General features: G+C 46.6%; 1 protein-coding gene across 7 annotated transcripts in view; it reads right to left on the reverse strand.

Annotated features, from left to right (window-relative positions):
* Window positions 1-4771: 4771 nt before the first annotated feature.
* LOC128341998 (zinc finger MYM-type protein 1-like) overlaps window positions 4772-27961 on the reverse strand; it is a 34702-nt gene continuing 11512 nt past the window's right edge. For 3 of the 7 annotated variants that reach the window (XM_053288775.1, XM_053288769.1, XM_053288772.1), the window contains exons 2-6: window positions 18898-19499; window positions 16677-16800; window positions 16343-16422; window positions 15803-15929; window positions 11513-14366 (exon numbers count right to left, since the gene is read on the reverse strand). In XM_053288775.1, the coding sequence (XP_053144750.1) occupies window positions 11854-14366; window positions 15803-15929; window positions 16343-16422; window positions 16677-16800; window positions 18898-19323 (3270 nt within the window). In that variant the 5' untranslated portion in view covers window positions 19324-19499 and the 3' untranslated portion in view covers window positions 11513-11853. Of the gene's footprint in view, window positions 6044-11512; window positions 14367-15802; window positions 15930-16342; window positions 16423-16676; window positions 16801-18897; window positions 19500-19734; window positions 20154-20271; window positions 20475-22474; window positions 22984-24622; window positions 24642-27961 lie in introns of those variants that run through there. The other 4 variants (XM_053288768.1, XM_053288774.1, XM_053288771.1 and 1 more) reach the window with 4 other exon arrangements.

The raw sequence follows: 27961 nt of genomic DNA on the forward strand, positions 1-27961 counted from the left end.
CTCCCATCCTTCCCAGTTGCAATGGGCTTTGGCTGGGAATGACGAGCGTTATAGTCAACAATATCTGGGAATTCCTGTTACAGGGAACACTTGTCATGAGAGTGCCACCCTCTATCCAAAAATCTCTCCACTTCATCTGAGCATGTCCCATCTGCAGCAGGCAGAGACTGCCAGGCGGAGGGACCTGTAGAGCTTGCTAGCTCACATCCTTTCAGCTCATGGGTGGGCTCACCATTAGTGGACTCTGGGATGAGGAGGGACTGCAGCATTATGTGCCCACTGACCTTTTTGTACACTCCTGAAGAGCAGACCTATGGTGACCACGTCACAATTATACATTCTGAAATGAAGACCTGTATTCAAAGTGAAGTTTGTTCCACATTCCAAATTGTTCTAGGATTTGCAGAATTGGGTGGGTGGTTTTGTGTTCTTTAAAGAATATGTGACTACTGTAGCTCTTTCCACACTTTGAACATTGATATGGTTTCTCTCCTGTGAGATTTGTTCTATGGTAAGTGAGGCTACCTCTCTGGCTGAAGTTCTTTCCACATTCTAAGCATTTAAATGGTTTCTCCCCTGTGTGGGTTCTTTGATATCTTGTAAGATATGATTGCTAAGTGAAGCGCTTTCAACATCCTGAGCATTTATATGGTTTTTCTTCTGTGTGCATTCTGTGATGTCTTTGAAGGTTTGCCCCCGAGTAAAGCTCTTTCCACATTGTGAGCATTTATATGGCTTCTCCCCTGTGTGGACTCTTTGATTAGTAAGGTATAACTTCTGATTAAAGCTCTTTCCACAGTCTGAGCATGAATATGGTTTCTCCTCAGTGTGGTTGCTTTTATGTCTTGTATGGTCTATGCTCCACCTGAAGCTCTTTCCAAATTCTGAGCATTTGAATGGGTTCTCTCCTGTGTGGATTTTTTAAAAAAAATACCTTGTAAGATATGTTTGCTGACTGAAGCTCTTTCCACACTCATTATATGCTTTTTCGGCCATATGCATAGTTGTGATGTGAATTCGGTTCGTCCCTGGGTCCGCCTTTAGCCAATCAAACAGACTCAGTGGGAATCTCTTTTGAGGCTCTATTGCACTGCAGTTGCAAGGTATTCAACGGCTATGGCTCTACATTGAATACAAATAGGTTACAGCTTGAGGTGTTCTTTTATAAAATCAACAAAATGGATGCTGACACCCTACACATAGGATACGTGGCAATAAAATGGTGGACTAAGTATCTAGTACGCATGCGAATGATTCATTGTTCATCTGGTGATCACTCCTTATTTGGTTACATCCTGCTTTCTTAACTGTCAGCAAAGAACAGTGAGAACCAAGTTTCTTAGATACAGTTTAGTGGAGAGAGATAACGACGTTGATCATGAGAGGCCGTGATGTCCCTGAGCTGGGCTGGGGTTACTTTAAGTTAGAATGAGGTATTCTGGGCAAACATGGAGTTTCTTTGGTTTTCTAAAACACATCAGTTGGATAATGTGTAGTAAGGCTTATTCTTTGACTGAAGCTCTTTCCACATTCCGAGCATTTATATGGTTTATCTCCTGTGTGTATTCTTTGATGGAAAGTAAAGCTTCTGCTGTGACAGAAGCTTTCCCCACAGTATAAGCATTTAGGTAGTTTCTTTCCTGTGTGGACTGCTTGAGACTTTGAGTGCCACAACCAGTCAGAAGAGGCTATTCTGGGCCGGGTGGACCATTGGCAGGTTAAGTTCCTATGTGCAGCAAGACCAAGGAGACAGGAAGATGTTTGAGTCCTTCCAAGCCTTTTGCATCTCAGTCCCTGGAGTGAAATTATCCTGTTTTTCACAACCCAAAATGCTGGATTTCTAGAGTCTAAAAGTGGTTGGAGAGGAGCCAGAGAGAAGCATCTGCTCCCCCACATGGGCTTAATAGCAAGCCTCCATTTTTATTTGGCTCTAGGAGCTGGCCCAAAAATCTAGGAGCCAGAAGGGGGGGAATCATTAATTCTGAATTAAGCAAGAGTGCATCCCTGCTTCCCACACAGTGCAGATGAGCACAACCAGCAGCTGCCAAGGGGAAGGGGGGCTGAGAGTACACCCCCTACTCTACCCAAGACTCAGCTCATATCTGGGTCAGCCCTGCTTAACCTAATTGAGTCCCACTTTTGTCAGTCATAGGAACATAGGAAGCTCCCAGATGACATATACGGAGTCAAACCATTGATTCATCTAGCTCAGTGTTTTTTAAAAAACAATTCTATTCCACCCTTCTATTCCACCCAAGAAGCCCAGAGCAGTGTACAGAGTTAAGTTTCTCCTCACAACAACCCTGTGAAGTAGGTTAGGCTGAGAGAGAAGTGACTGGCCCAGCGTCACCCAACAAGTATCATGGCTGAAAGGGGATTTGAATTCGGGTCTCCTGGGTTCTAGTCCACCACTCTAAACACTACACCACATGGACTGGCAGCTCTCCAAGGTTTCAAGCAGGAATCTCTCCCAGCCCTACTTGGAGGTGCTGGAGAGTGAAGCTGGGACCTTCTGCATGCAAGCCTGCAAATGCTCTTCCACTGAGCTACAGCCCCATCCCCTAAGGGGAATATCGTACAGTGCTCACATGTAATCTCCCATCCAAATGCAAACTAAGGTGGACCCTGCTTAGCAAAGAGGACAATTCATGCTTGCTACCACAAGACCAGCTTGTGGTGGTCCCTGTATTTCCTGTATCTCTTGGTGGTGTGCAGGCAGTTTTGGGATGGAGGCGGGTAAGCAGCAACCTGAAGGTGAATCCAGGCAAGATGGAAATCCTGTTAGCCAGAGATGCCACTGCCTTGGTGATGGGGCTGTAGCTCTGGGGTAGAGCATCTGCTTTGCATGCAGGAGGTCCCATGCTCAGTCCCTGGCAGCATCTCCAGCTGGGGCTGAGAGAGACTCCTGCCAAAACTGGGAGAACAGCTGTCAGTCAGTGTAGACAGTACTGGGTTAGATGGACCAATACTCTGACCTAGAATATGACAGGGAGGGATTCCTGCTTGGGAATCTGAACTGTTCGTGAACACCCAGGGGTCATCAATGCCCAGGAATGCTTTTGCCTAGTATTAGCTGGTGTGCCAACTAGAGCCCACTTGGACTGGAGGAATCTGGCTTCAGTGACTCTTGCTTTGGTTACTGTCTCATATATCAGTTTCACCTTTTAATTTGCATTACTGAAATTAATGGACTTTTGCACGATATTCTAATTTTCCGAGTTTCACCTGTAGACACGTTGGAGCTAATCTCTGGAGAAGGCCAAGGGGGAGCAGGACATGTGGCTCTTGTGGTGAACAGGTGGTGGGGAGGTTCTTATGCGCCTGAAATATGCACCCAGGACTCCTGCCCTGCTCATTAGAACTCTCAATAATGTCGTTTCAGTGCCACCACTCTCTTGTGAGAGAGAAAACTTCAAAATCATGTCAAAATTGCCTTGAAACTTCTTAAAATAGCATGTGACATGAAGCAGGCATCATGGATGAAGCAGAACTGAGCACCTGCAGCACAGAGTCAGTTTAAAACTACGAAAATAATTTAAGTAAATAAGAGAAAAAGGCAATTTCCAGGCAAATAAGGTAAACAGTTAAAACAAAGCAAGCCGGGTACCTTTGCCATCCTGCCAGGTATTGGGCAGGAGGTGCAGGTCTTAATTGTCAGGTTACAGTTCAGAAATAAAATACTGGCATCGTGCGAAACTCTGCACATTGCTCCAGAGCCATGGAGCTAAAAAAGTTTTAAAAGCGTGGTTTTTTTTTAAAGCTAAAGGTTAGTTTAGAGCCCCTACACTAACATAGAAGTCATCTCAGAACAAAACAAGAACTCAACCACTCCCAGACTAATAACCAGCCTTAGCTTTCATAAAGAAAAAACATTTCTGTGTCTAGCACAGGAAAAGATGGCAGAGCTGAGTTGATTGCAAATCTCTTCCTCCTATCCCTTGCAGGTCTCCTCTGGCATTCAGTGGGCCAATGGGCCTTGGCGAAGGAGGACAAGGGCTTCAGCTATGAATTTACATCTCTGTCCTAGGGAATACTAGAACTGGCAAGCTTCCTCTGTTTGCATTCATGGTTGGGTGATTAACAGCATTTGGGCAGGAAACAAGAGCTCACGTACAGAGCAGGCTTTACTGTGAGTTCGGGGCATATGGGATACTCAAACGCAAAAAGTGGATTTTTTAATCCCAGACATAAATTGGGCTAGGCTTAGGGTTGCCATATTCTGGCTTTCCAAATTCGGGTGCCTAATTTGCATATTATGTAAATTGGCCTGAACATATGTTTTGAGCAGAATAAGTGTTTTGCTCCATAACTCCGCTTCTACAAAGGCTAGAGCTTAGCTTTTAAAAAAGAAAGTAAGAAAGAAAGCTGAAATCCGGGTGAATCTGGGTGGGCTAAGCAATCTGGGTGAGATGCTTAAAATCCAGGTAAAACCCAGAATTGGGGGGGGAGGGGCATGGCAACTCTAGCTAGGCTCCAATATGCAGGGTAAACCCTGAATCGTATATGGAGTGCCCTCTGATATGTTGCATGGATTTGGGGGTAAATCTGGCTGATATGCAGACACACAGCCTCCATTCCAGTGGAGATGTGAGCTAAAAGCCCTGTCTGGGAATGCTCCAGGAGACATGCTCAAAATGGAGATTAACCCAAAGGAAAATCCTGGTATGTGATTTTAAAGAAGCTTTTCCTGACATGCCCCCATTTTAGATCGGTTTGAGGGGGATTGTTTTCCGAACGGTTCTTCTGAGAGTCAATCAACACACTGGGAGAGGCTTTTAGGAAACAATCAAATTCTTCTTTCAGGGTGTAGAACTTTCACAATCTCAAACACTATATACTCTATTTCACACATTAGGAATCCAAAAAGGTTCAATGCATACACATTATTAGAAAAAGCATTGTCCCCAAAACCTTGTCCCATAAAATGAACATACAAACAAGAATAGCAAAGCATTTTCAACAAGGTAGCATGACAATTAACAAGCATTTCCCACACTCATACAACTAAAGCCAAAGAGGATTAGTAACAACAATAATAGAGAAAATATAATGCAGTATTCAAAATTCCAGGTAAAACATTCAAATATGATCACAACCAAACCAATCTAAAGGCTACAACATTTTCTCATCTAAATTAGAAAACAGGTTTTTAACCTCATAGATGTTTGCAGTTGGGTCCATCTTCTGTCAAGGCCTAACAAAATTAAGGCAATTGTCCATTCTCAGCATCTTTGGACCTCTAAAGGCAAATAAAGTCTCTTTAGACAAAACGCAGAAGTTTGTTTCCATGATTGTAGGCACTAGGTTCAATTAAAGCAAACAGGTATTCAGACACAGGTCTCTTGTTCCAACTCACTGAGTTGTGGGCCAGACTGGATGATCGCTTAAAATGTTAAGACACTAGAAAACCAAGTACAGCTATTAAAAATACACTAAAAGGCATGCATATAAACCCCCAGGGTCCTTGGGAGGACATCTCTGCTAACTAAAATAGACAAAACCTCTTAAAAGCAAAGGTAAGCTGAATGCACCACTGAGAGCCCTTAAAGGCCAAGTTGAAGACAGACCATCCTGGAGAGAATCGATCTATGTGGTCTCTAAGAGTCGACACCAACTGGATGACATTTAATCGATCAATCAATCAAGGTTACTTCTAAAGCACCAGGTTCCTCTCTCATAGGCATGTGAGAAGGCATCATCAAGGTTATATTGTTCAGCTTGTTCTTGTAAAAAGAAAAGGTTAACTATAACAAACACACACATTTCAAATAATCTTAGCTTTCAGAACTCTTATGAACAAAGCATTTTCAGATCAACCGCAACTTTCTGCTAGAAACCGCTGGCCAGTACATCTGCACCTTCAGACTGTTGGGCTTGCCTCATTTGCAGGTGGGCAGGATTTCTTCTGTTGGTGAAAATCAGCCTCTACTCCTAAAGCTTCTTTGAGTTGGTAAGCAGGCCCAGTGGTTAACTTCATAAGCAAGTTTCCTTTTCAGCTGGGTCGTCTTGGGATTAGCAGCTTTCCTCAGGAAAGAGAGACACACTAGACGGACAAACACACAAGCACATACATTAGCAGAAATATAAAGTGTTGCAACATAACTGCATTCTCTTCCTTGCCAAGATTTGTCCAGATCCTGGGCTGTGCATGTCTTGGTAGCTTTTCCTGTCAAAATGAATGAGCAGGTTGAATCTTGCAACACCAACATAAAACATTTCGCTAGTTGGTTACGCTTGACTCCCAGTGGCATGGAACTCCATATTAACATCATCACAATAGCAAACAACATCTTGAGGTTTGAGGGTATACACAACACCTAAGAATGAAAGAACAGCAATACAATGAATACTTACAATAAAGTTCAAAAGTGGTTTACATCAATATAAATGAATGAAATCGCTCCCTGTCCCCCAAAGGGCTCACAATCTAAAAATGTGACAGAATCACAATGACAGAATCAAAATTTTTGGTGTGCCCTAGGTAGATTGGGGAAACAACTCCACCCCCTTGCAGTAGATAATTTTTCTCCACCATCTCCCTCCAAGATACAAAGTCTTTTGCAGGCAATTTCTTCATGCCTCCAGCAGGTTCCATTCCACCCCACCCCGCCCCGCCCTGCCAGAGTCCAGGCAGTCTGTCTTGGACTGGTGAAGCTCATCAGGCTGGATTCCTCCAGGGTCCAAAAGCAAATCTTTTTCAGGTACAAGTAAAACATTGGGAGCAGTCTTTTACTTCTGGCTGTAGCTGGAGAGATTGAGCCCCCAGATCTCTGTTAGAAAAGCATTTCTCTGCACCATCAGTCTTTGTGAAGTTTCTGCCCATGCACAAGTTCACTCTTCTTCTGGAACCTGGGCACAAAAATCCATTGTGTGTAGTTTGAGTCTGGCTCTAACCCTGTCTATGATTGTATTTCAGTTTGTTTGGGGAAACAAAGCCCTTGCTTTATCTTCTCTCCTCCCAAGAATGACAAGGTTTGGAGTTAGCACTGCAGTAACTCTGGTTTTAAGGCTGGATCTTAGTTTCTTAGGACCACCAGTCTTTTGTGTCTTCTGTCTCCTCAAGAGTAGGACGAGTTACACAGACTTATGTTTCTGGGTTTGTGGGTGAAGTGAACTGAGCACTTCCAGCACAGTGTCAGTTTAAAACAACTAAAAAATCAAGTTTATTTAAGGAAATATGAGAAAAGAGAATTTTCCAGGCAAACAAGGGAAACAGTACAGAGGGAAAAAAGCCATGGACCTTTTCCATCCTGCCAGGTGTTGGGCAGGAGGCACAGATCTCAACTGTCAGGTTACAGTTCAGAAACAAAATACTGGTATCATGGTAAATTCTGCACACGCTTTGGAGCCATGCAGCTGAGCAAAGCTGAAAGCCCCTTTACAATGTCATGTTCTTCCAGAGGTATCTGTAAGATTATTTTGGGCAATTTTTTATCTAGAACAGGACCAAAAATGAAACCTTCATCTGATTGTAAGTATTAAGATGATACCAGCAAGAATGAGTCTCTATGTAAAAAACCATGATTTAAATCTAGTCTTACTGACTAGTGATTTAAATCATGACGTAAATCGATTTGAGCAGGTAAGCCCCTGCTCTCCTTTTCTTTAAAGTTCCTTGCCTAATTTCCCTGGGAGTGCTTGAACCAAGCTTCAGCCACATTTTGGCACATCCCTAAAAAAGCATGTAAAAGTTGTTTACATGGGAAAAGATAGCAGGGCTGCGTGAGGAGAGCTGGTCTTGTGGTAGCAAACATGACTTGCCCCTTTTGCTAAGCAGGATCCACCCTGATTGCATATGTATGGGAGACTACAAGCATGAGCACTGCAAGATATTCCCCTTAGGAAATGGAGCCGCTTTGGGAAGAGCATAGAAGTTCCGAGTTCCCTCTCTGGCACCTCCAAGATAGGGCTGCGAGAGATTCCTGCCTGCAACCTTGGAGAAGCCGCTGCCAGTCTGTGCAGACAATACTGAGCTAGATGAACCAAGGGTCTGACTCAGTAAATGGCAGCTTCCAATGTTCCATAGCCCTTGCAGGTTTTTGGCATTTAATGGACCGATTGCTTTGGTGAGGGACTACAAAGGCATCAGCCATTAAATTTACACCTAGAGTATACAAATAGAATAGAATTAACAAACAGCATTTGGGCCTTCCTGATAGAAGCAGGATATCAATGGAGTTTCACAAAGAAAAATCCTGGGATCTGTGATTTTAAAGAAGCCTTTCCTGACACCTCCATTCAAGACGCCTTCAGGAGGCTGAGTGTCAGGCCCAGACCCCTGGCCGTCACAGTCAGCCCTCAGCAGCTGAAAACCTGCCACAGAATCTTCGGTGCTCAACAGTCAACCACCAACTGGCAGAAGGAAAAACTCAGGGTTTCAGCACACGTGTAGAAGGGCAATCCAAACATGATCAAAGGGTGTCCCAATGATGTGTCAAGATATTCTTCAGTGACATCAGGATAGGTGTGCTTTCAGCTGTCCGCACTTGAGTTACAGTGAAGAAAGGGAATCTGATGTGTGCGTGAGTCAGGACTAGAACCACACCTGCGAACATGTCCCTATTTCCCCCATTCAGGTGAATATGAAAATAGGGACATGTTTGCAGGTATGCTAGAACTAGGACCTGCCATTTAACCCATCCCTTCGACAGTACATTGTTTGTTATCCCCTTTTCCCTTTGACTGAAAAACTGTGGATTTACTGAAGAAACGTTACCTTTTCTTTTCTAACTAAAGTTATCTATCACAGCAATGATTAAAGCCGAATCCATGGCTTATTCCCACCTACCCTAGGAGGGCTGAGACTCAAAAGGTGATTTTATATTGTTTTAGTTGTCTTTTAAATTGTGTACGTTGTCTAGAGATACACATACCAGGTGGCATGTAAATATGATAAATAAATAATAAGTACAATAATAAGAGGTTTGTAGCAGCAGAGGTAATCAAAGTCAACAGTGTTAGCTGGTCTTATTCATTCATTCAAAATATTTATACCCCACCCATACAATGTAAAATAAAAGTAATAAAATTAACCAAATTAAGTAAACAAGTTAAAAACAACTTTTTGATTTTAACTGTTAACTTGTTTTAACTGTTTTAATTGTTTTTATCTTCTTGTAAACTACCCTGAGTCATTTTGGAAGGGTGGTATATAAACTGAATAAATACATACATACATAATAAAGAAATGTCAGGCTAAAAGCCACAATCAGTATTAAGTTTCCAATTAAAAGATATTTTAAAAGCTAAAAATTGAGTGTTATACAACTCTCTTGTGGTAGCAAACATGAATTGTCCCCTTTGCTAAGCAGGGTCTGCCCCGGTTTGCATTTAAATGGAGACTACATTTATTCATTCAACATTTCTATCTTCCTCTTCCTCCAAGGAGCCCAGAGCAGTGTACATGGTTATGTTTATCCTCACAACAACCCCGTGAGATAGGTTAGACAGAGAGATATGTGCCTGGCCTAGTCACCCAATGACTCAGTTTCCCATTCAGCCACCCAGTTTCATGGCTGAATGGGAATTTGAACTCAGGTCTCCTCAGTGCTAGTCCAACACTCTAACCACTGCAACACAGACACTATGTGATATACGTGAGCACTGTAAGCTAGTCCCCCTAGGGGGACAGGGCTGAGAGAGATTCCTGCCTCCAACCTTGGAGAAGCCACTGCCAGTCTGTGTTGCCAATACTGAGCTGGCGGGATCAATGGTCTGACTCAAGAGAAGGCAGCTTCCTATGTTCCAGCAGGGGTGCAGCTAAGTAACTTTAGACTCCGGACCGAATGGCCTTATAGGCTCCGCTTGCTTCCTGGTAATTTCAGTCCATTGACTCGAGTCCTGTTCTCAGGAACAACAGGAAAAAGGTCTGCTTCTCCTGCTATGTAAGAGCCCATCTGATATTAGAAGATGGCACTCATTTCTCCCCTTAGTCTTCTCTTTTCCAGGCTAAACATGCCCAGCTTCTTTAAGCTGAGAAAGAAGTTTAACTTTTTCTTAAAGTTTAACTTTTTCTTAAACTTTTTCTGCAGGGAGAGCGGGTCACACTTACCCTCCCCACAGATGAGCAGTGCTGCCTCCTTGGGTGGGTGGATTGCCCACCTAGACGAGCACCGGCTCCTGTACCCCCCCCACACACACACCCAAGCTCTGATACTGTACCGCACGAATGCGCAGTGCATTATGGGGTTCCCCCCTCCCCAACCCGAGTGTGCCAGCTGCAGCTGCACACGAGCAAGGTTAAGGGAGCATCTGCTTCCCTGTTTCACACACCCTGATGCATTTCTAAACTTGAGCCAAATTCCTGCTTGCATCATTAAATGCTCACCATATTTGTAGTTGTAATTTTATTTATGGTCACCAGACCAAACAGAATAAGAACTAGTAAACATTTTTTAAAATACACACACACACACACACACACACACACACACACACACACACAGAGTTTACAATTAGGATGATGATGTCCCATTATACCTCTTAAAAGCAATATAACTAAACTTAGCTACAGAAATAGAAACTGAAACATCTTTATCTGAGGGCAAATGTTTAACAAGATTTCCATCGGACTGATCTACCAGTTTACAAATTAAAGGAGCAATAAGACATTCCCTAGGGTATAAATGCAATTTGCAGTGAAGAAGAAGATTTGCAACCATTTCTGTATCTCCTGACCCGCAACTACAGCGTTGTTCTCCTAAAGGCACACCCTGAAACCTCCCAGCTAAAAATGCAGATGGGAAGGAATTAACCCTTACTCTCGTGAGTATCCATCGAAACTTAGAGAAAGTGATAGTCGACAGATATTTTGTGGGGGAAAGGTCCATCTTAGTTCTTATTACTCTATAAAACTCTGGAAGTACAGCCCAGTTCTCTTGGATCTCAATATCAACAAGGCGTTGTCTCACTACTCTTTTCGCATTCGCTAGACCCAGTTCCAGCAATTGAGCTGGATTTTGAGAACTGCCCCAAATAACACGTGGCTCTGCCTGCCAACTGCCAACACAGAAAATGAAACACACATTTACTCAATTTACTCAGGGATGAGCCTTTTCTGTTGCTGTTCTGAGGCTTTGGAGTGGGCAGCACTCTCCGTTGAAGCAAGAACTGCTCTGGCAGTTTTTAAGAAGATGCTTAAAACGCACCTATTCCCCCAAGCTTTTAACTAGATTTTAACATGAATTTTAAAACTGCTTTAAGGTTTAATTGTTGTTTTTATTACATTGAATGTATTGTAAACCAGCCATAGGCACATGTTTGAGGTAGTATGCAGAAAGACTTCATATATACACACACACATTGCAGGAGAAGCGTCTTCTCACTGTATTCACACTTAGAGGTCATTCACACACTCAAAAACTCTGTTCTACCTAGGTTTGGGAGCTGTGTGTGCTCCCAATTTCCAGTTGTGTGGAAGCAAGGTAGAAGAAAAATCTGGGTAGCTTTTCCTCCTACCTTGCTTCCACACAGTCACTTCTACCCAGGTTTTTCTCTTACCTTGCTTCCACACAACTGAAAATTGCGAGCGCACACAGCTCCCAAACCTGGGTAGAGCACAGTTTTTGACTGTGCAAATAACCTTATAATGTGCTCACCTGTGGATATGTTGTCCTGCTACTTCGGCCAAATTCTTGTTTGCATCATGCTACTGAAGTTTTATCATGAATTTTCATCCTGTTTCATTTCAAACGTAACATGGAACATCAACAATTTCTAGCAACCATTTTGAGAACTGTCAAAAATAAAATATGGCTTTGTCTGCCAACTGAAAACCTGCTGCACAGAAATTGAAACACATGTTTGAACTATGAAAAGTGTGCATTAAATAAGCCAAACTATAGCCTACTTACTTTAAATGAGGATTCTTCTGGCCTTTTTAGCAGCAAATTCCTCGATAACATCACTGAAATTTATTTCTTTTGCAAGTTTGCTTTCAATGGACAGGATGGCCAGACTGCTTAATCTCTCTTCCGTCATGGTTGATCTCAGGTAACTCTTTCTTAGTTTCAGTTTATTAAAACTTCGCTCACAAGAGGACATTGATACAGGTAGAGTGTTGAAAATGCGCAAAGCAATGTCAACATTAGGATATGTATCTCTCAAATTATGTTTGGTAATTATATTCAGGATATTTAATGGATCTATTGCCTCTGGATAGGTAGACTTTATGAAATGCTTGAAGCTAAGAAGCTCATCAGAGAGAGATTTTGCACACAGGTCATTTGGATACATTTGAGAAAGGACTATGCACTTTTGCAGAACCTCTGCTTTGCTCATTTTTTCTAACATCGCCATTATTAACACTGAAAAGTTCTTCTCAGTGTCTTGCATCGCACTATAACGAAGTTTTAGTTCACTGACAATGTTATCTATCAATCTGTAGAAAATGTTGACACGGAACATATCCTCTTCAGATAACAGATGTGCCTTATCATGTGGTTCTTCATCAAAAAACCTTTTTTGTTTTGTTTTCGCAGAGTTTTCAGTTGCACCTTCAACTCTTTTGGCTTTTTCTTTGGCATCTGCCAGTAATTCTCCAAATTTGGCTGTGCTCCTCATTTCCTGCACAGTTTCAATTAACATTTTAATCAGACTGCATGTGGTTGTTAAAGTGGTTTCTTTGGACTGCAGTTTTACATTCACTTTGTCTAATTCTTTTAAAAGCCAGTACCACATAGAACAAAGGACAATGGATGAATATTTTGACATCTGTCTCCTTAGGGATGTGGCCTTAGCCTTTGACTCAACGTTAATTCGAGTGCCATCATTAATTATGGCAGTGAGTGCATTGCATATTTCAGGCAACTGGTTAAAAACAGCTCTAACAGCTACAATCTTTGCTGACCATCTTGTTGAGCTATCTTGCTTCACAGAAATGTTGAGGTTTTTTTTCATGATTTCCCAACGATAAGGTGATCCTGAGAAAAAATGGAAAAGCTGCTGCATGATGCCAAAATATGTGACAAACTCTGGAATGAGTGATGCTGCATGAACTCCTACTAGATTTAAACTATGTGCAAAGCAAGATACATAGTATGGTGGTCCATATTTAGACAAACTACTTGCTTGAACCCCTTCAAAGTCCCCTGCCATGTTTGATCCATTGGCATAGAACGGACCTCGGCAGTTACCCCATATTAGGCCATCCTGTTTCAGTTCAGCTTCTAAATCCTGAACCATGCTTTCTCCGTTTTTGTCCTTACACTCAAAAAATCCTAAGAATGACTCCTCAACAGTCCAAGTATCTTCTACCAGTTTCACATACCGAATTATCTTGCTGGTTTGCTCCGTGCAAGCAAGATCAGGGGTGCAATCAAGCACAACTGAAAAGTATTTGCTTCTTTTTATGTCAGCCAGTATTGTGCTTTTCACTTTCTCTGCTAAAATGGTTATGAATTCATTTTGTATGTTGTGTGAAAAGTACGAGACTACCCTGCTTGAAGACTCCTTTACGTAATTAACATGCTGCTGTAAAACAGGGTCAAATTTGCTTAAAAGCTCCACTGACCCCAAAAAGTTACCATTGTGAGGGTCATGAAATGTTCCCACTGTTCCTCGTAGGGAAAGATTTTTTTCACACAAGTGCAAAATAATATGTAGCAATCTTTCCAGTATCGTGTGCCATTTCTTTCTTTCGTCGTTCATTGGAGCTTGCGAATGATAATCAATGGCACATTTTTCCAACCTGTAAGAGAGCTCTTTCCATTTCCACATGCATGTCATGTGCAAGCTCCCATTTTCATGAAGCGGGATTGCCTCACGCAGATGTTTCCATGAGGTGAATCCCCTGCTGAGATCTTGAAAAGCAGTCAGAGATTTGGATTTATCCATGAATAAGAGGCAAGCAAAACAAAACAGAGCCCGCTTTATTTCACTGAATATTAACCAGCTTCTGTGAATCTTTCCACCATTTGGAAGTACCTTGTGAAACCAACTTGCTTTAAATTTTCTACCATGTTTATCTTTGCAAAAGGAATAATCTCTCTCTAAATCCTGATGAGGACCTTTTTGTACCAGAAAACACCTGGTTCTGTCATTAATTTCGGTAGGCCACGTGGCAGGATCATGTGACATTCGAAAATGTGGATTTTCCAACTCCAGGCCTAATGTGTCATCTCCGACTTCCCAAGCTGTCTCAGTTCCTGGTGTAGAGACAGCAGCTTCTAACAGCTCCTCTAACAGCTCCTCTCGTGCAACTACATGAGCTTTCTCAACTCCTGGTGTAGAAGCAGTAGCAACTACTATGGATCTGTTGATCAGACATTCATCAAAAGCCTTCTTTGGTTTGCGGTCCTCCTCCTCACAAGATCTGGCTAATTTCTTTTTTGAAGACCCCCTTGGATATGCACGTCCCAACAAAGCACCTGCAGAATAAACAAAGTGTAGCAAGCAAGGTCTCGTGGATGAATAGGACTGTCATGAATTTGGGCATTTCTTTCCTGCGTATCCACCAGCTACACAGTCTTACAATAGATAAGCATATAACCAGGGGTAAAGAATGCTGGCTCAGTTTATCAGCCAGACAAAATATTTTACTCATCAAGCTATGTTGGTACATTGCTCATCAGGACTTTGTTCACTTATCTAGCATCATTTTTCACTCATCACAGACTAGTAGATTTCTACAGCCCTGCTTATAACAAGACAAACCAATGATATATGTAGCTATGCTAGCTGGGGATAAGCAGTAACTTTTTATTCCCTACTCTCTGTAGCCCCTTGTTCTGCTGTTATCCAAACTTCATTATACTTTTGAAATAGTTTATCAATACCCCATGTTCAATTATGGCTAGGAGCCTCCAGTTCTGCTTTTGTTGCATACTAAAACAGGAATCCCTCCTGCATCACCTGCAGTTTCTGATGTTTCTAGTTCTCTGCTTTAGTCTTTACCCTTACACATTATAAAGAGGCACACTATCATACAATGTAGTGGTTCTGAGTGCCTTGCAAGCCATTTGGATTGGCCCATCCATGGACCACTGGTATAAGGTGGCTGCATTTGTTCCGACTTGGTGTTACTCATTTCTGAGTAAACACATACGGAAATGGGCTTCACATACATAATTATAAAAAAATGACAAATCATTGGCAAAGATCACCAGGTCCAGGATGTTCATCCTGCATGCCCGTGCACACACACATGTTCAGACATCATGCTGTATGTTTTTGTGTAAATGACTGTACCTGCTTTCATGTTAAAAGTGAACAGGGATGTGAAGAACCTGTTTGACTGGTTCGAACTCGAATCAGCCTGGCCCTCCAAAAAGGTTCGGATCAAACCAGTTGGGCCCAGTTAGGGATGCTTATAAAAGGGAACCCAGTAAGGATTCCCCTTTACAATCACTGGGGATCCCTAGCAAGTGAAATTGGGTTGAAAAGGGCGGGAGGTCACCAAAGGCGGGAGGCTTTCTCTGTTGCTGCCCCTTCACTTTGGAATTCTCTTCCCGCCCCAGAATAAGTCTGCCTCCTCCCTTTCAGCCTTTAAGATCTTATTGAAGACGTTTCTTTTCCATCAGGCATTTGCCCTTTAAATTTTTAAATCTCTGATGCTGTTCTTGTCTCTACACCACCCTGAGTCTGTAGATTGGGTGGTATATTAAATACATACATACATACTAAATATGCATAGCGGTGGCTCCCCTAGGCCCCGCCAGTGCCCCCACATCAGTGTGGGCCACCTGGGGTCTGGTTGTGTCACCATGCAAATTTGTGTGGTGACACAAATAGCCTCCACGCATGCGCAGAGGCACAAACCAGGCCCCAGCCCTTTAGCAGGTAAGGAAAAGGGGGGGGGTCTTACCCAGAGAGGCCAAATGCCCAGAAGTCTCTTCCATGACTTCCCTGTGCAGAAATCTTTGGTTTGCATCAAGCAAAGCCCACTCCTCCTCCGAGAAATTCACAGACACCTCCTCAAAGGTCACTGAAGCCTGAAATAGGAAATATTTTGTTTTCACAGCTAAGAGAGTAAAAATGAGGTGGGCGGGAGTTTGAGGTGGGCAAGACCCAAAGCCTTCCTCCGTGGCCTTCAGAGATTTCCCCAGTCAGCCATTTTGACAGAAGCAGGGGTGTAGCTGTAATTGAACGAATGGGTTCAAAGAACACAGGGCCCTCAAGCTCCTAAAGGCCCCCCAGATCCACCCCTCCCTATTTTCTTCATTATTTCCCCTCACTCCATGGGGCTGCTGGAAAGAGGGGAGAACACAAGGCCCCTCTCCCCTAGCTACGCCCCTAGACAGAAGTGAAGGCACAGAGGCAGGTTCTTAAAGGAGCAGGGAGACGTGCAGGGAACAGAAGTATCTGGGCTGGCCCCCACCTGACTCCCCAGGGATCCCTTCCCTACCTGACCAGGCTGCACAGCGACCATTTTTGCTGAGGAGAAGCAAACTGGAGAAGACTGAAGCATCAGAGTCATTCCACCACCTGTGGGGGAGACAAAGAAGGCAGGAGGGTGTTTTATCCTTTATAAGCCTTTTCCATTTCAGTCCCTGGAGTAAAATCTGTCTGCCTCCTCACGGCTTTTGGGCACAAGTCAGAACATTGCTTTGCATTTCCAGTATTCTGAAAAGTGTTGGAAACAGGAGGGAGGGCAGGGAGAAGCATCCGCTCCCCCACACAGGCCCAAATGGGACATCAAAAGCAGCTCCTGGAAATCTGCCCCCCAAACTCCTTCTTACCGGGAAAGGAAGCCCCTCGGTCACCCTCCTGCACGGTCCACCTGTAAAGCGGCTTCTGCCTGGCATGGGACAGAACCTTCCCTGCTTCAGGAAAATCAGTGGCTGCTTCTGATGGTCCCAGGGCCTACAAGAAGGAGAGAGGAGTCCAGGTAGAGAAAGTGGACACAGATTAGGAAAGGAGTTGTTGGGATAAGCCAACAGCTACAGCTTAGAATATGCTATATACAGTATTGACCCAAATCCAAGATGAGGTTCCCCCCAGTTTCTTCCTATTAAATTAAGGGGGCTTGTCTTGAATTTGAGTCTTCTTTCTTTTGGGTAAATATAGGTAAAATCTGTAATTAATCTCTATTTTTTAAGACATTGAGGCTATTCCCATGTGCAGTGGAATAAGGGAGCCCAGCCACTGTGCGTGAGAACCACAAGGAGTTGTGTGGCTCCCAGCGGCGGCAAACCCTCTTGGGTAGTCTGCCGCTTAACCTGCATATCGGGCACAGGAGCACCCAAAAAGCAGGTTACCTGCTCATGTGTTGCCACGGTGCGGCTCCGCGCCGACTCATGAGTAGCCACCCGACCAGGAGGCTACAACAAGCCTCCAAACATTGGGAGGGTCCCCAAAAGGCACCGCACACTTGCACAGTGCCTTATGGGACTTCCAGCGGCCTGCAGGCCCCCAAACTGCTGCTCCAACCAGCTCCATGACGGAGCCAGTAATCATCTGGGCGGCCAATCCAGCTGCCCAGGGAGGGCTGCTCAACCATCTGTGGAGAGAGCGGGTCAAGCCCACTCCCCCCACAAACCCCATTCAAGCTCTTCGCACGGATCGCGTGTACAGCCTTGTTGTCTAAACAATAAGAGAGCCAGTGTGGCGTAGTGGTTAGACTAGGACCGGGAAGATGCAAATTCGAATCTCCATTCAGCCATGAAGCTTACTGGGTGACTCTGGGCCAGTCACATATCTCGCAGCCTAACCTGCCTCACAGGGCTGTTGTGGGGATAAACATAACCATGTACACTGCTCTGGGCTCCTTGGAGGAAGAGCGAGATAGAAATGTATAATATAAATGAAAAATAAAATAAACTCAAGAGTCATCTTCTATTTGGGTAAATATGGTTGTTTGGGTGTAATCTGCTCTAAAGCCAAAGGGGGCACTGTACAAGAAGTAATAGTGAAGGGAAAGGAGTTTCCTTCCTGTATCTTCTCTTTGTTCTGATGTTGGTTGGGCTTTCTAGGACTTCGAGTTACTCTTTACTTCCTCTTCCTGGCTCTAGGGATGTGTGAATCAGCGTGTTTTGTTCTGACCCCTACTACCTTACTACTGTTACTACTATGAATATTTATATATGGCCTTTCAACAGAAATTTCCAAAGCAGTTTACATATGTAAAATGACTCCCTGTCCCCAAAGGGCTCAGAGTCTAAAAAAGAAACATCATAAACACCAGCAACAGCCACTGGAGGGATGCTGTGCTGGGGGTGGATCGGGCCAGTTGCTCTCTCCCTGCTAAATAAAGAGAATCACCACTTTAAAAAGGTGCCTTTTTGCCCAGTTAGCAGTTTCTTACCAAACTGTAACCAAGAAAAGTGCCTTATGTACTGAGTAAGTTCTGTTAAAATTCCACTGGTGTTTGTTCTTCAATCTTTTAAGACAGAAAACACTTTGTAATAGGAATGTCAGCATTTCTCCTCCTTTCGGAACTCAGATCTCCTTCTAGACTGATTCTGCCATCCGAGCTCTGCAAACCACCTGAGGAATGATGGCCTGAGGTACAAATCCAACTGTTATTTGAAGAAGAGCACAACAGAGCATCTAAGGCCTCAACTAGATGTGTACCTAATCACGCTTTTAAGGGATGTGATCATCTCTGGAAGCAACACTTTCTTCATTAAGAATAACCTCTGGATAGCCAATCTTTTTAAGAGTCTGGCACTTGGGGAGGTGGAGAGATTAACTCTTCTGTCCCAAGTGTTTTCCTGCCAATCTTGCCTTCCCTTCCCAAGGAAACCATGATCTTCTCAAAGCTTATTGTGTGCCCCCCCCCCGCCCACACCGAGCCTCCCTACACACACACACATTCAGAACCACTGGCCTAGGTGGTTTGGAATAACATTTCTCTGGATGATTTCCATAAAAGGTTGGGCTGCCACTTTGGGTTTCTAGGATGCCCTTGCACACATTTTCAGCCCCTGGGAATGACCAGAATGAGACAGATGCTCTCACCTGCAGCTTTTCCTGCCTCTTGGCCTCTACCTGGCTCAAGAGGAAACCTTCTGCTAGGGCCACTGCCTGGGAACTGGTCTCTGCTCCACACTCTCTGACCCAGCTCTTCAACTCCGGGGGCAGAATGGCCAATAACTGCTCCAGGATCACCAGGTCGAGGATCTGCTTTTTTGTGTTCCTTTCTGGTTTCAGCCACTGATGGCAAAGGCTGTGGAGTCGGCTGCAAACCTCTCGGGGCCCCTCAGCCTCCTGGTAGCAGAACTGCCTGAATCGCTGACGCTGCATGTCTGAGCTGATGGTATTCTCACCCAGCATCTTCTTTTCCCAGAATCCTCCACTGCTCACAGCTGGAAAGGCATTAGGACCTTTGTCGGCTGGGCCTTGTACAACCATTTTTTTCCTATGGTCAAATGATGCTCTTACCATGGCCAAGAGATCCCCTGATTCTAAAGCTCCTTGCTGTCCCAGGGTAAGAACAGTGTGAAGAGGCCACTACTTATTCCAGTGAATCGTTGTAGGTCATGCTACAAATTACTATCATCTTCAACAAGCAAACAGAGCAAGTGAGGCAGATGTGTTCAGCTGTCAAGATGAGGTTCTTCCTGAAGGAATGAAAACAAAGCATAAGAATCAGAGAGAGAGAGAGAGACTCACAAACTTGAATTGTTACATCATATCTTCCCTATTTTCATTTTTAAAAATCCACTAAAGAAAGAGTTCTGTGCAACTCAAAAGCTGACAGAGTTCATTTTTTAAACTGTCAAGTTCAATAAAGGCACTGTTTTACATACAGTGTGTTAGGCATGCATAATCTATGTATAATAATAATAATAATACCTGTAGCCAAAAATTGGTAGGACCATACAATTGAAAGAGTTGAAGAAAATGAAGATGTGAAAATATTATGGGATTTCCAACTACAAACAGACAAACATCTGCCACACAATACACCAGATATAACTGTAGTTGAGACACAGCAATACCAGGGGATAGCAGAATCGAAGAAAAAGAAATAGAAAAAACCACAAAATACAAAGATCTACAAATTGAAAGGCTGTGGCAGAAAAAGACCAAAATAATCCCAGTGGTAATTGGCGCCCTGGGTGCAGTTCCAAAAGACCTTGAAGAGCACCTCAACACCACAGCACCTCAACACCACAGAAATCACCATCAGCCAATTACAAAAAGCAACTTTACTGGGAACAGCCTATATTCTTCGAAGATATCTATAACAAAAGCAACAACATTGACCATAAAATTCTGGCATCCCAGGTCCTTGGGAAGGACTCGATGTCTGGATAAAACAAACCAGTCAATAACACCTGTCTGACTGTGTAAATCAGTAATAATAATATTTAATTATCCTAAACGCACCCGTTGCTAATCTGATGTGTGGCAGCTCTCACAAGAGCAGCTGCCTTGGGGATAGCGATGGGGATGGGAGACAATGGTGGTGGTGGTGGCGGCGGCAGGCCGGCCTGGCCCTGGCCCAGCCACATATCGGTCAGAGGTGGAGGCGGGCTGGCCTGGCCTGGCCACCTGGAAGAGGAGGTGGGAGGAGGAGGAGGTGGTGGAGGGCCAGCGGGCCGGCCTTGCCAGCTGCTGGGAGGAGGGGGTGGGGGGAGGTGGGCCAGCTTTCCAGCCAGCCCGCAAACCGGAAAGCGTGGGGTGTGGGGGAGAGGAAGCAGGATGGACAGTCAGCCCAATAGAAATCGCAGGGCGGTGGGGAAGGGGGAGAAGTGGGTGGGGAGCGGCCAGCTGGCCAGGCAGAAAGCCGGGCATGCCGGCATGGTGGTGGTGGGGAACAGCAGCGGTGGGTGGGCTGGCTGGCGCTGCAGATGCTCTGTGCCAGACCCAGCTAGTATTAAATAGTGAACTGATCAGTATTAGGCTTGCCAATAATATATTGCAGTAAACATTTAGTAGTGTTCTCATTAATTAGCTAGGAGGGAGAATTAGCCCAGAGAGCTGCCCCTCTTTCCAAATACTGAGGACGGCCTAACTTAACCAAGCCTCACCACAGCCAGTCCAGGGAAGAGGGAGACAGAGGTGCACCTAGGTAATTTTGGAGCCTAGACCTAGCCTTTGCAGCACCCCCCCCCCCACACACACTGCAAATTAAGCATCATCATGCTTGGCTGGGCAACCACACCACCCGGGACAGACTAAAGAGGATTTGGGGTATCCCAGGAGTTGTGGAGGCCCTGGACTTCAGCCCCAAAGTCCAGGGTAAGAGCCCCTCTGGAGGGAAAAGGGCCCACTCCAAGGAGGCAGCAGAGCAGGCATCTCAGCCTCAGTCAGCATGAGCCAAGTGAGTTCAAGCCCGTGTCTCTTCCACTGCCCCCTCTCCCACTGAGCCTGTGAAATTGTCAACAACTGAAAGATGGATACTTTCAAAACCAGTGTTTGTCCATCCCTCCTCTGGGCATTCTGTCCACACAACTACCCAACCTCAAGGCAAAGCTTTTTGCTTCCTCTTCTCTCCCACAAGAGCCTTTCTGCACCACCCATGAACAATCCCCCACCACCCATGAACTTCCTGGGGATTCAAGGCATGTGCTCCCTCCCGGAGTATGGAAGAAAACAGGGGCTGCCTTGAGGAAGCGTCTGGTCCCGTCTCCCTGCCAGCAGTTCTGCAGGGTCTCTGACAGTGGAGGGAAGGTCTTCCCCAGGTCTGCTCTCTGAGACCCTTTTAGCTGGAGATGCTGCCAGGATTGAACCTGGTACGTCTCTCTTGCTAAGCAGGGGTTCTACCCACTCAGCTGCAGTGTCCATCCTCTTGTTTTGTTCTGGAGTGATGGTGGTAATCTCATAGGAACTGAACATGAGTTATCTGTGCATATAGCCTGTTCTTTGTGGGGAGGCAGCTGTAGGTCAGTGGCAGAACCACTGGTTTGCAGGCAGAAGGACCTGGATCCAATTCTTGGCAGCACCTCCAGCTAAGAGTCTCAGAGAACAGGGGGGAGACCACACCTCCTCATAGGAACATAGGAAGCTGCCACATACTGAGTCAGACCATTGGTCTATCTAGCTCAGTGTTGTCTTCACAGGCTGGCAGTGGCTTCTCCAAGATTGCAGACAGGAATCTCTCTCAGCCCGATCTTGGAGAAGCCAGGGAGGGAACTTGGAACCTTCTGCTCTTCCCAGAGCGGCTTCATCCCCTGAGGGGAATATCTTGCAGTGCTCACACATCAAGTCTCCCATTCAGATGCAACCAGGGCAGACCCTGCTTAGCTATGGGGACAAGTCATGCTTGCTACCACAAGACCAGCTCTCCTCTCCTAAGACCAGCTCTCCTCTCCTCTGATCTCCACCATCTCCAGACAGGCTTGGGGAAGAGCTTGAAACCCTGGAGAGCTCCTACCAGTCAGAGTAGAGGGTACTGAGCTGGATCTGACTCCGTAGGAGGCAGCTGCCTTCCTTGACATGGCCAGGGATGCGCTTTGGCCCCTCCTGTGACTGTGCCCCCCACAAAGCCCTTTCGCACTCCCTCTCTTGAGATGCCCCTACCTGGGGAAACTTCTCCCCTCGGTCCCCCCATTCCGCCTACTCAGAAGGAGGGAGCAAAGGAACTCACGCTCTCTCTAGGAACGGGTTCACCTTTGCAGAGTCCCCCTCTCTCTTCATGAAATGCAGAAAGATGCAACTTCAGAGTGGGGGCAGCCCGCATAAGTCTGTTGACAGGGAAGCCCACGAAGCGCCTAGTGGCGCCCAGAAGACAAGCCCACTGACGGCTGCATCAGCTTCCGTGCCACCCGGTCAGAATCAGGTCATTCGGGCGCCTGGAGAGAGAGCCCCCACCCCCACCACCAGGGAGAAGAGGAGGGCATCAGGCAGGCATGCAGGGAAGGGGGAGACGGAGCGTCGCTGGAGCCTCTCGGAGCAGACGCGCCTCTAGGGAATCCCCTTCACGAGCAGCCCCCTGTTCTACAGGCCAGGAGGAGACCCCCTTGGAGAGCGGATGGATGGATGGGTGCCTTCCCGCACGCCTTTCTCCTCCTCGGCTGAGGCTTTTGCAGAAAAGAAGAAGAAAGAGGAGGCGCGCGCCACGAACACGCCTTGGGGCAGGGACGGGTTTGCAATTGCAAAGGGAAATCCAGCCCACGACGTCTCTCTAGGAGTCTGGACTCGCTCCCCTTCCCCCTGAGGCTGTGGACCTCCCCAGGCAGCAAACAGGGGAGCGACTCCCGACCCCAGCTCTGGAGGAAAGGCGGGGCCTGTGACGCCAGCCCCACCCCCTCCAAGGGGGTCACCTGCTGCTGCGTGGCGCGTGCAATCCGCAGTTGGGTGCAGGGGGGAGGGGAGGGGGCTTCTGGAATAGCCTGCATCGTGGGTGGGAGAGGAGCAGGAGTGGAGCAAAAAGAAAAGATGGGCTGCTTTTTGTCCCTCCTCCCTTGGGATGGCCTGCATTGCCCCCACCAAAGGCAGCTGAGACCAAAGATGGGGTAGGAATATAGGCAGCTGCTTCATACCGAGTCAGACCCTTCGTCTATCTAGCTGGGTATGGTCTACACTGACTGGCAGCAACTCTCCAAGGTTTCCAGGCAGAGGTCCAGAGGCGTATCTAGGGAAAATAGCACCTAGGGCAAGCACTGGAATTGCACCCCACCCCCATCCAATCTGACACCCATCTTTCAGATAACTTCACCATAGTTCAGGGGTTCCCAACCTGTGGTACTCCAGACATTGCTTAACTACAACTCCTGTCATCCCAGCCACAACAACTGTAGCTGGGGCTGATGGGAGTTGTAGTGCAGCAACATCTGGAGTGCCACAGGTTGGGAGCCCCTGCTCTAGTTGAAGGGCTTCCCAAATCAAGGGCAAAGAAACAGATATGCTTCTAAACATACAATGGGTTGAAGAGACAAAGCTGTTCCACCTAAAAGCTATGTAAATCTAACAACACAGAAAAGTTACATAAAAGCGTAAGTATCATAAGATTACTGTTTGGGACAACAGCAGACAGAGCAGGAAAGAGTTGTGAGCTCATCTTTCTCTGCTGTGTGTTGGCAGCACAGAAATAGGAAACTTTGCCTTATCATTCCGGTGGGGAGCCTACCTGCTGCTGCCACTCCCTTCCTTGCACGGCTGCCCCAAGAGTTGCTGGGATTGGGCCCCCCAGCGTCCCTTCTTCCCCTCAGCTCCCAAGGAAATCACTGTGCAGTCAAAACTTTGGGGCAAGGAAGCCACGCTTTGCTATGGGTGTGGTGGTGGTGGGGGAGAACAAACAAACACAGGGCTAAGGAAGCAGTGCCTCTCTGACTAAGGAAGGCACTGGGAGAAGCAACGTGGTGGAGGGAAAACACACACACACACAGGGCTAAGGAGGGCACTGGGGGAAGCAACGTGGGAGGAAAACACACACACAGGGCTCTGCACCCAGAAGATTAAGAACTAGGACTTAAACTGGATTCTAATACAGTCTGCCTTAAGGAGCACCAAAACACACACACCCAAGGCAGGGAAGGCTTGCTTGCTGGAGCCCTGCAGAAACAGAAGAAACCCCTCCAGTTTCCGTTTGGAGGGAGGCAACCAGATTAAAGGCAGAAATTTGTGTGATGCACCCACCCCACAGACCCCAATTCAAGCAACACACCCCACGCCAGACCCCCACCCTCCAAGGAGTCTCAGTTTTTACATGGGGGGGGGATCCATAACAGAAGCACACACGACACGATCGAGAGGCAGAGTCAGAGATCATTTCTGAGAGCAGTCGTTTACTTACTTGTAAATGGGTTAGGCACACACACAAGGAAGCAAGTAGTACTACTGCCTACTGCCGCTGTCTACCGAGCAGCCACAAGCACCGTGCAAACGCCAGAGCCAGGCCGGCACGGCAGTTGCTGCTCTCCCTCTCTACAAGACCCGACCCACGTGGTCCTGCTGCAAGGAGCATATGTGGGGCGCAGCCTTGATTCATTGAGCTGGCGAGCACGGGGTGCGCCGCCAGCCAATGAGCGCCTGCTGAAACCACCAACAAGCTGCCCCAGCCGCAGACTGGAGATCTCGTGACTCGTGAGTAAGTCGCGAGCACGCTGGGTGCTGCGCCTGCGCGAGTGGGGGGGCTCCAGAGACGCTGGCCCGCTGTGGCAGCAGCCGCGGGTGAGCAGCAGGCCCGCCGATTCAATTCAGGGGGGAATGGGGGGTTAGTTTGGGGGGGCACAGGCGGGGCATGGCAGGCACTTTTGCACCCCCCTTCACCTGGCACCTAGGGCACGTGCCCTGCCTGCCCTGCCCTAATTAGGCGGCTGCAGGTCTCTCCCAGTCCCAGCCCTATCTGGAGATGCCTCCAGGGACTGAACCTTCTGCTCTTCTGCTGAGCTGTGGCTCCATCTCTTACAGAGCTCACATGTAGTCTCCCATCCAAATGCAACTAAAGCAGACCTTGCTTAACAAAAGGGGACAATTCATGCAGATAGCAAGACCAGCTATCTGGGTGGCTCACAACAGTCGGCCTCATCTAAGGCGTGCCCCATTATGGAACTCTTGGGAAGGCTTGAGGCTTGTTCCCCCAGAGGAGGAGGAGATCTGAAGCTCTTTAAAATTTGGCACTAAAGCTCTCAAATATGATGTTTTCTCCCACTTTACAATACATCTGCTGTTGGTATTGCTAGCATTGGACACAAGGGGGCTTGCCCCTGATGTCCAGCTGGGTGTCACAAAGCTCCTATTTGTCCCACCACCACCACTGGCCTCGCTTGGACAAAGAAGTGGTGGTCAGGGTGTGTGTTCCCACTGCCCCTTCTATTAGGAACATAGGAAGCTGCCCTACTGAGTCACACCATTTATCTATCTAGTCCAGTATTCTCTATACAGACTGGCAGTGGCTTCTCCAAGGTTGCAGGTAGGAGTCCCTCTCAGCCCTATCTTGGAGATGCTGCCAGGGAAGGAACTTGGAATCTGCTCTTCCCAGAGTGGCCCCATCCCCCGAGGGGAATATCTTACAGTGCTCACCCATTTAGTCTCCCATTCATATGCAACTAGGGTGGACCGTGCTTAGCTAAGGGGACAAGTCATGCTTGCAAGACCACCTCTCCTAACTACCAGCTCTCCTAACTGGAGTTTTAAGCAGCTCCAGTCACCAGAACCCTCCAAAGTGGATCCTAGTAGTTTAAACCCCCATAACTTTGATCCATTCACCCGTTGCTGTGTTGGTGGCCCCCTGGCAACCCAGGGACAGCCACCTCCGCAGATCCTGCTTTCAGAACATAATTGCCTCCCCTTCATCCACAAGGCCTCACCCTAGAACAGCTCAGCCGCCTTACACTCTAGTTCCATTTCCCCCCCAATCTTGCCTAGTTTGTCCAACAAGTCTGTCTCTACCTGTAATCTCTCACTTCTTCCTTAATTGACCCAATCTATCTGCTTCCCTTGCTTTTTCTGCTCCCTGTGTCTTGGTTGTCACCTCACACTCTGGCGCTTTGTTGCTCCCCCCCCCACTACTTTTCTTGTTACTTCAGCCCCCGCCCTCTAAACTGAGTGCTCTTTATTTTCCTTGTCTCCTCTCTGACACAGATTGCTCTTCAGCCTTGGTTGCATCTCTCCACCTTTTCCCTTTTGCTTTCTTCCTCCATCTCTAATAGGAATTAGTCTTGATTAGGAATTAACTTTGAATAGGAGAAGAACTTTGCCTCTGCCTCCACTAGTTAGCCACAACCTGCCCCTTAGCTAATTAGGGAGACTCACTCTCTCTCTCTCTCTCTCTCCCTCCCTCCCTCCCTCCCTCCCCCTATCCCTTTTCTTCTGTCTCTCTGTCCCTTTTTAACCTGCTAGATTTCCTTGGCCTCTGACTCTGCTTTTCACTTAATCCTTGTCATTGCCCCTTCTTCTCTGACACTGTTTTGCACTGAGTCCTTGTCACCTGAGTTCGAATCCCCATTCAACCACGAAACTCACTGGGTGACTCTGGGCCAGTCATGTATCTCTTAGCCTAACCTACCGCATAGGGTTGTTGTGAGGATAAAAATAAGCCTGTGCACCGCTTTGAGCTCCTTGCTGGATATAAATGTTAAATAAAATAAATTAACCATTTGCATGCCTCTCCTAAAATGTCACCCTTCCCACTTTAGAACATATCTCCAGCCCCTTAGACTGCTTGCTTTGGGAGGGCACCCCTTTGAATTCTTTTGCAACTTTCCCCCTTCGCCAATTGTTTTAATGAAAGGCAGTATGTAAATTTAACAACAAACAAACAAACAAACAAACAAATTCACTTTTAAATGTGAGAGTGTCGCCACTCGGAAGGCAAGCCCTATTGTGGGGGAGTTGCATTCTTTTTCCTGGGGGCAGCGGAGGGGGAAAGAAATCTCTCCTCATGGCTTTGAGCACTGACTCACAGGGTCAGGAGCAAAGGCAGCTGGAGTGTGGGAGAGGAGAAAAACCTGGAGGCTGGCACAGGAGAGGGACCAATTGCAGCTGGCTGCAAGGGCTCTTGTTCCGGCTGGGCCGGAGGGTGTGGAGAGGAGGAGTAGCTGTAACAGCAGGAGCAGCTGCCTCGGCGTGGGGTTGGTAGCACTGTTCTGGGCGTTGGCGATCCTCCTGGTGTGGAGCACTGGGAATGAAGAGGCAGAACGAGGCCAAGAAAACCCCCTCCAGGTGGGAGCTGCTGGCCGCCCCCATCTCCGGCTTTCTGCTGCTGCCTGCTGGGTGTCTAATTGCTGCCTGCTGGGGTCTGCTGCACACAGAGCCCCTGCCCCTCCCCGAAACAGGAGAGAGCAACAGGAGAGCCTGTGGGAGCATGGGGTTGGGGTCGACTGCCCTGGTCGCCCTGCCCTAAGGACAGCCCAGGCTCCATGACTAGTTGGATTGATGTGGAGCTTCGGCCAAAGCAATATACTCTCCACATTCCCCCTGGCTGGCACCATATGAAGATGACTGTTACCACCATGCACTGCTGTGCTTTGCCCAGTGCTGGGGGTGGGGAGGCTCTTTTGAGGGAAACCTGTTGAGCATCTTGGAAGCCATCTTGGAAGGCTTGCTTCCCCACGCTTTTCTCCTAGAGCGCTTCAGACAGGGCTCCATCTTTCTTAAAGGGCCCTCTCCCAGCAGGGAGAAAAGCACCATA

Source organism: Hemicordylus capensis, chromosome 2, assembly GCF_027244095.1.
Source record: "Hemicordylus capensis ecotype Gifberg chromosome 2, rHemCap1.1.pri, whole genome shotgun sequence".
Taxonomy (NCBI): domain Eukaryota; kingdom Metazoa; phylum Chordata; class Lepidosauria; order Squamata; family Cordylidae; genus Hemicordylus; species Hemicordylus capensis.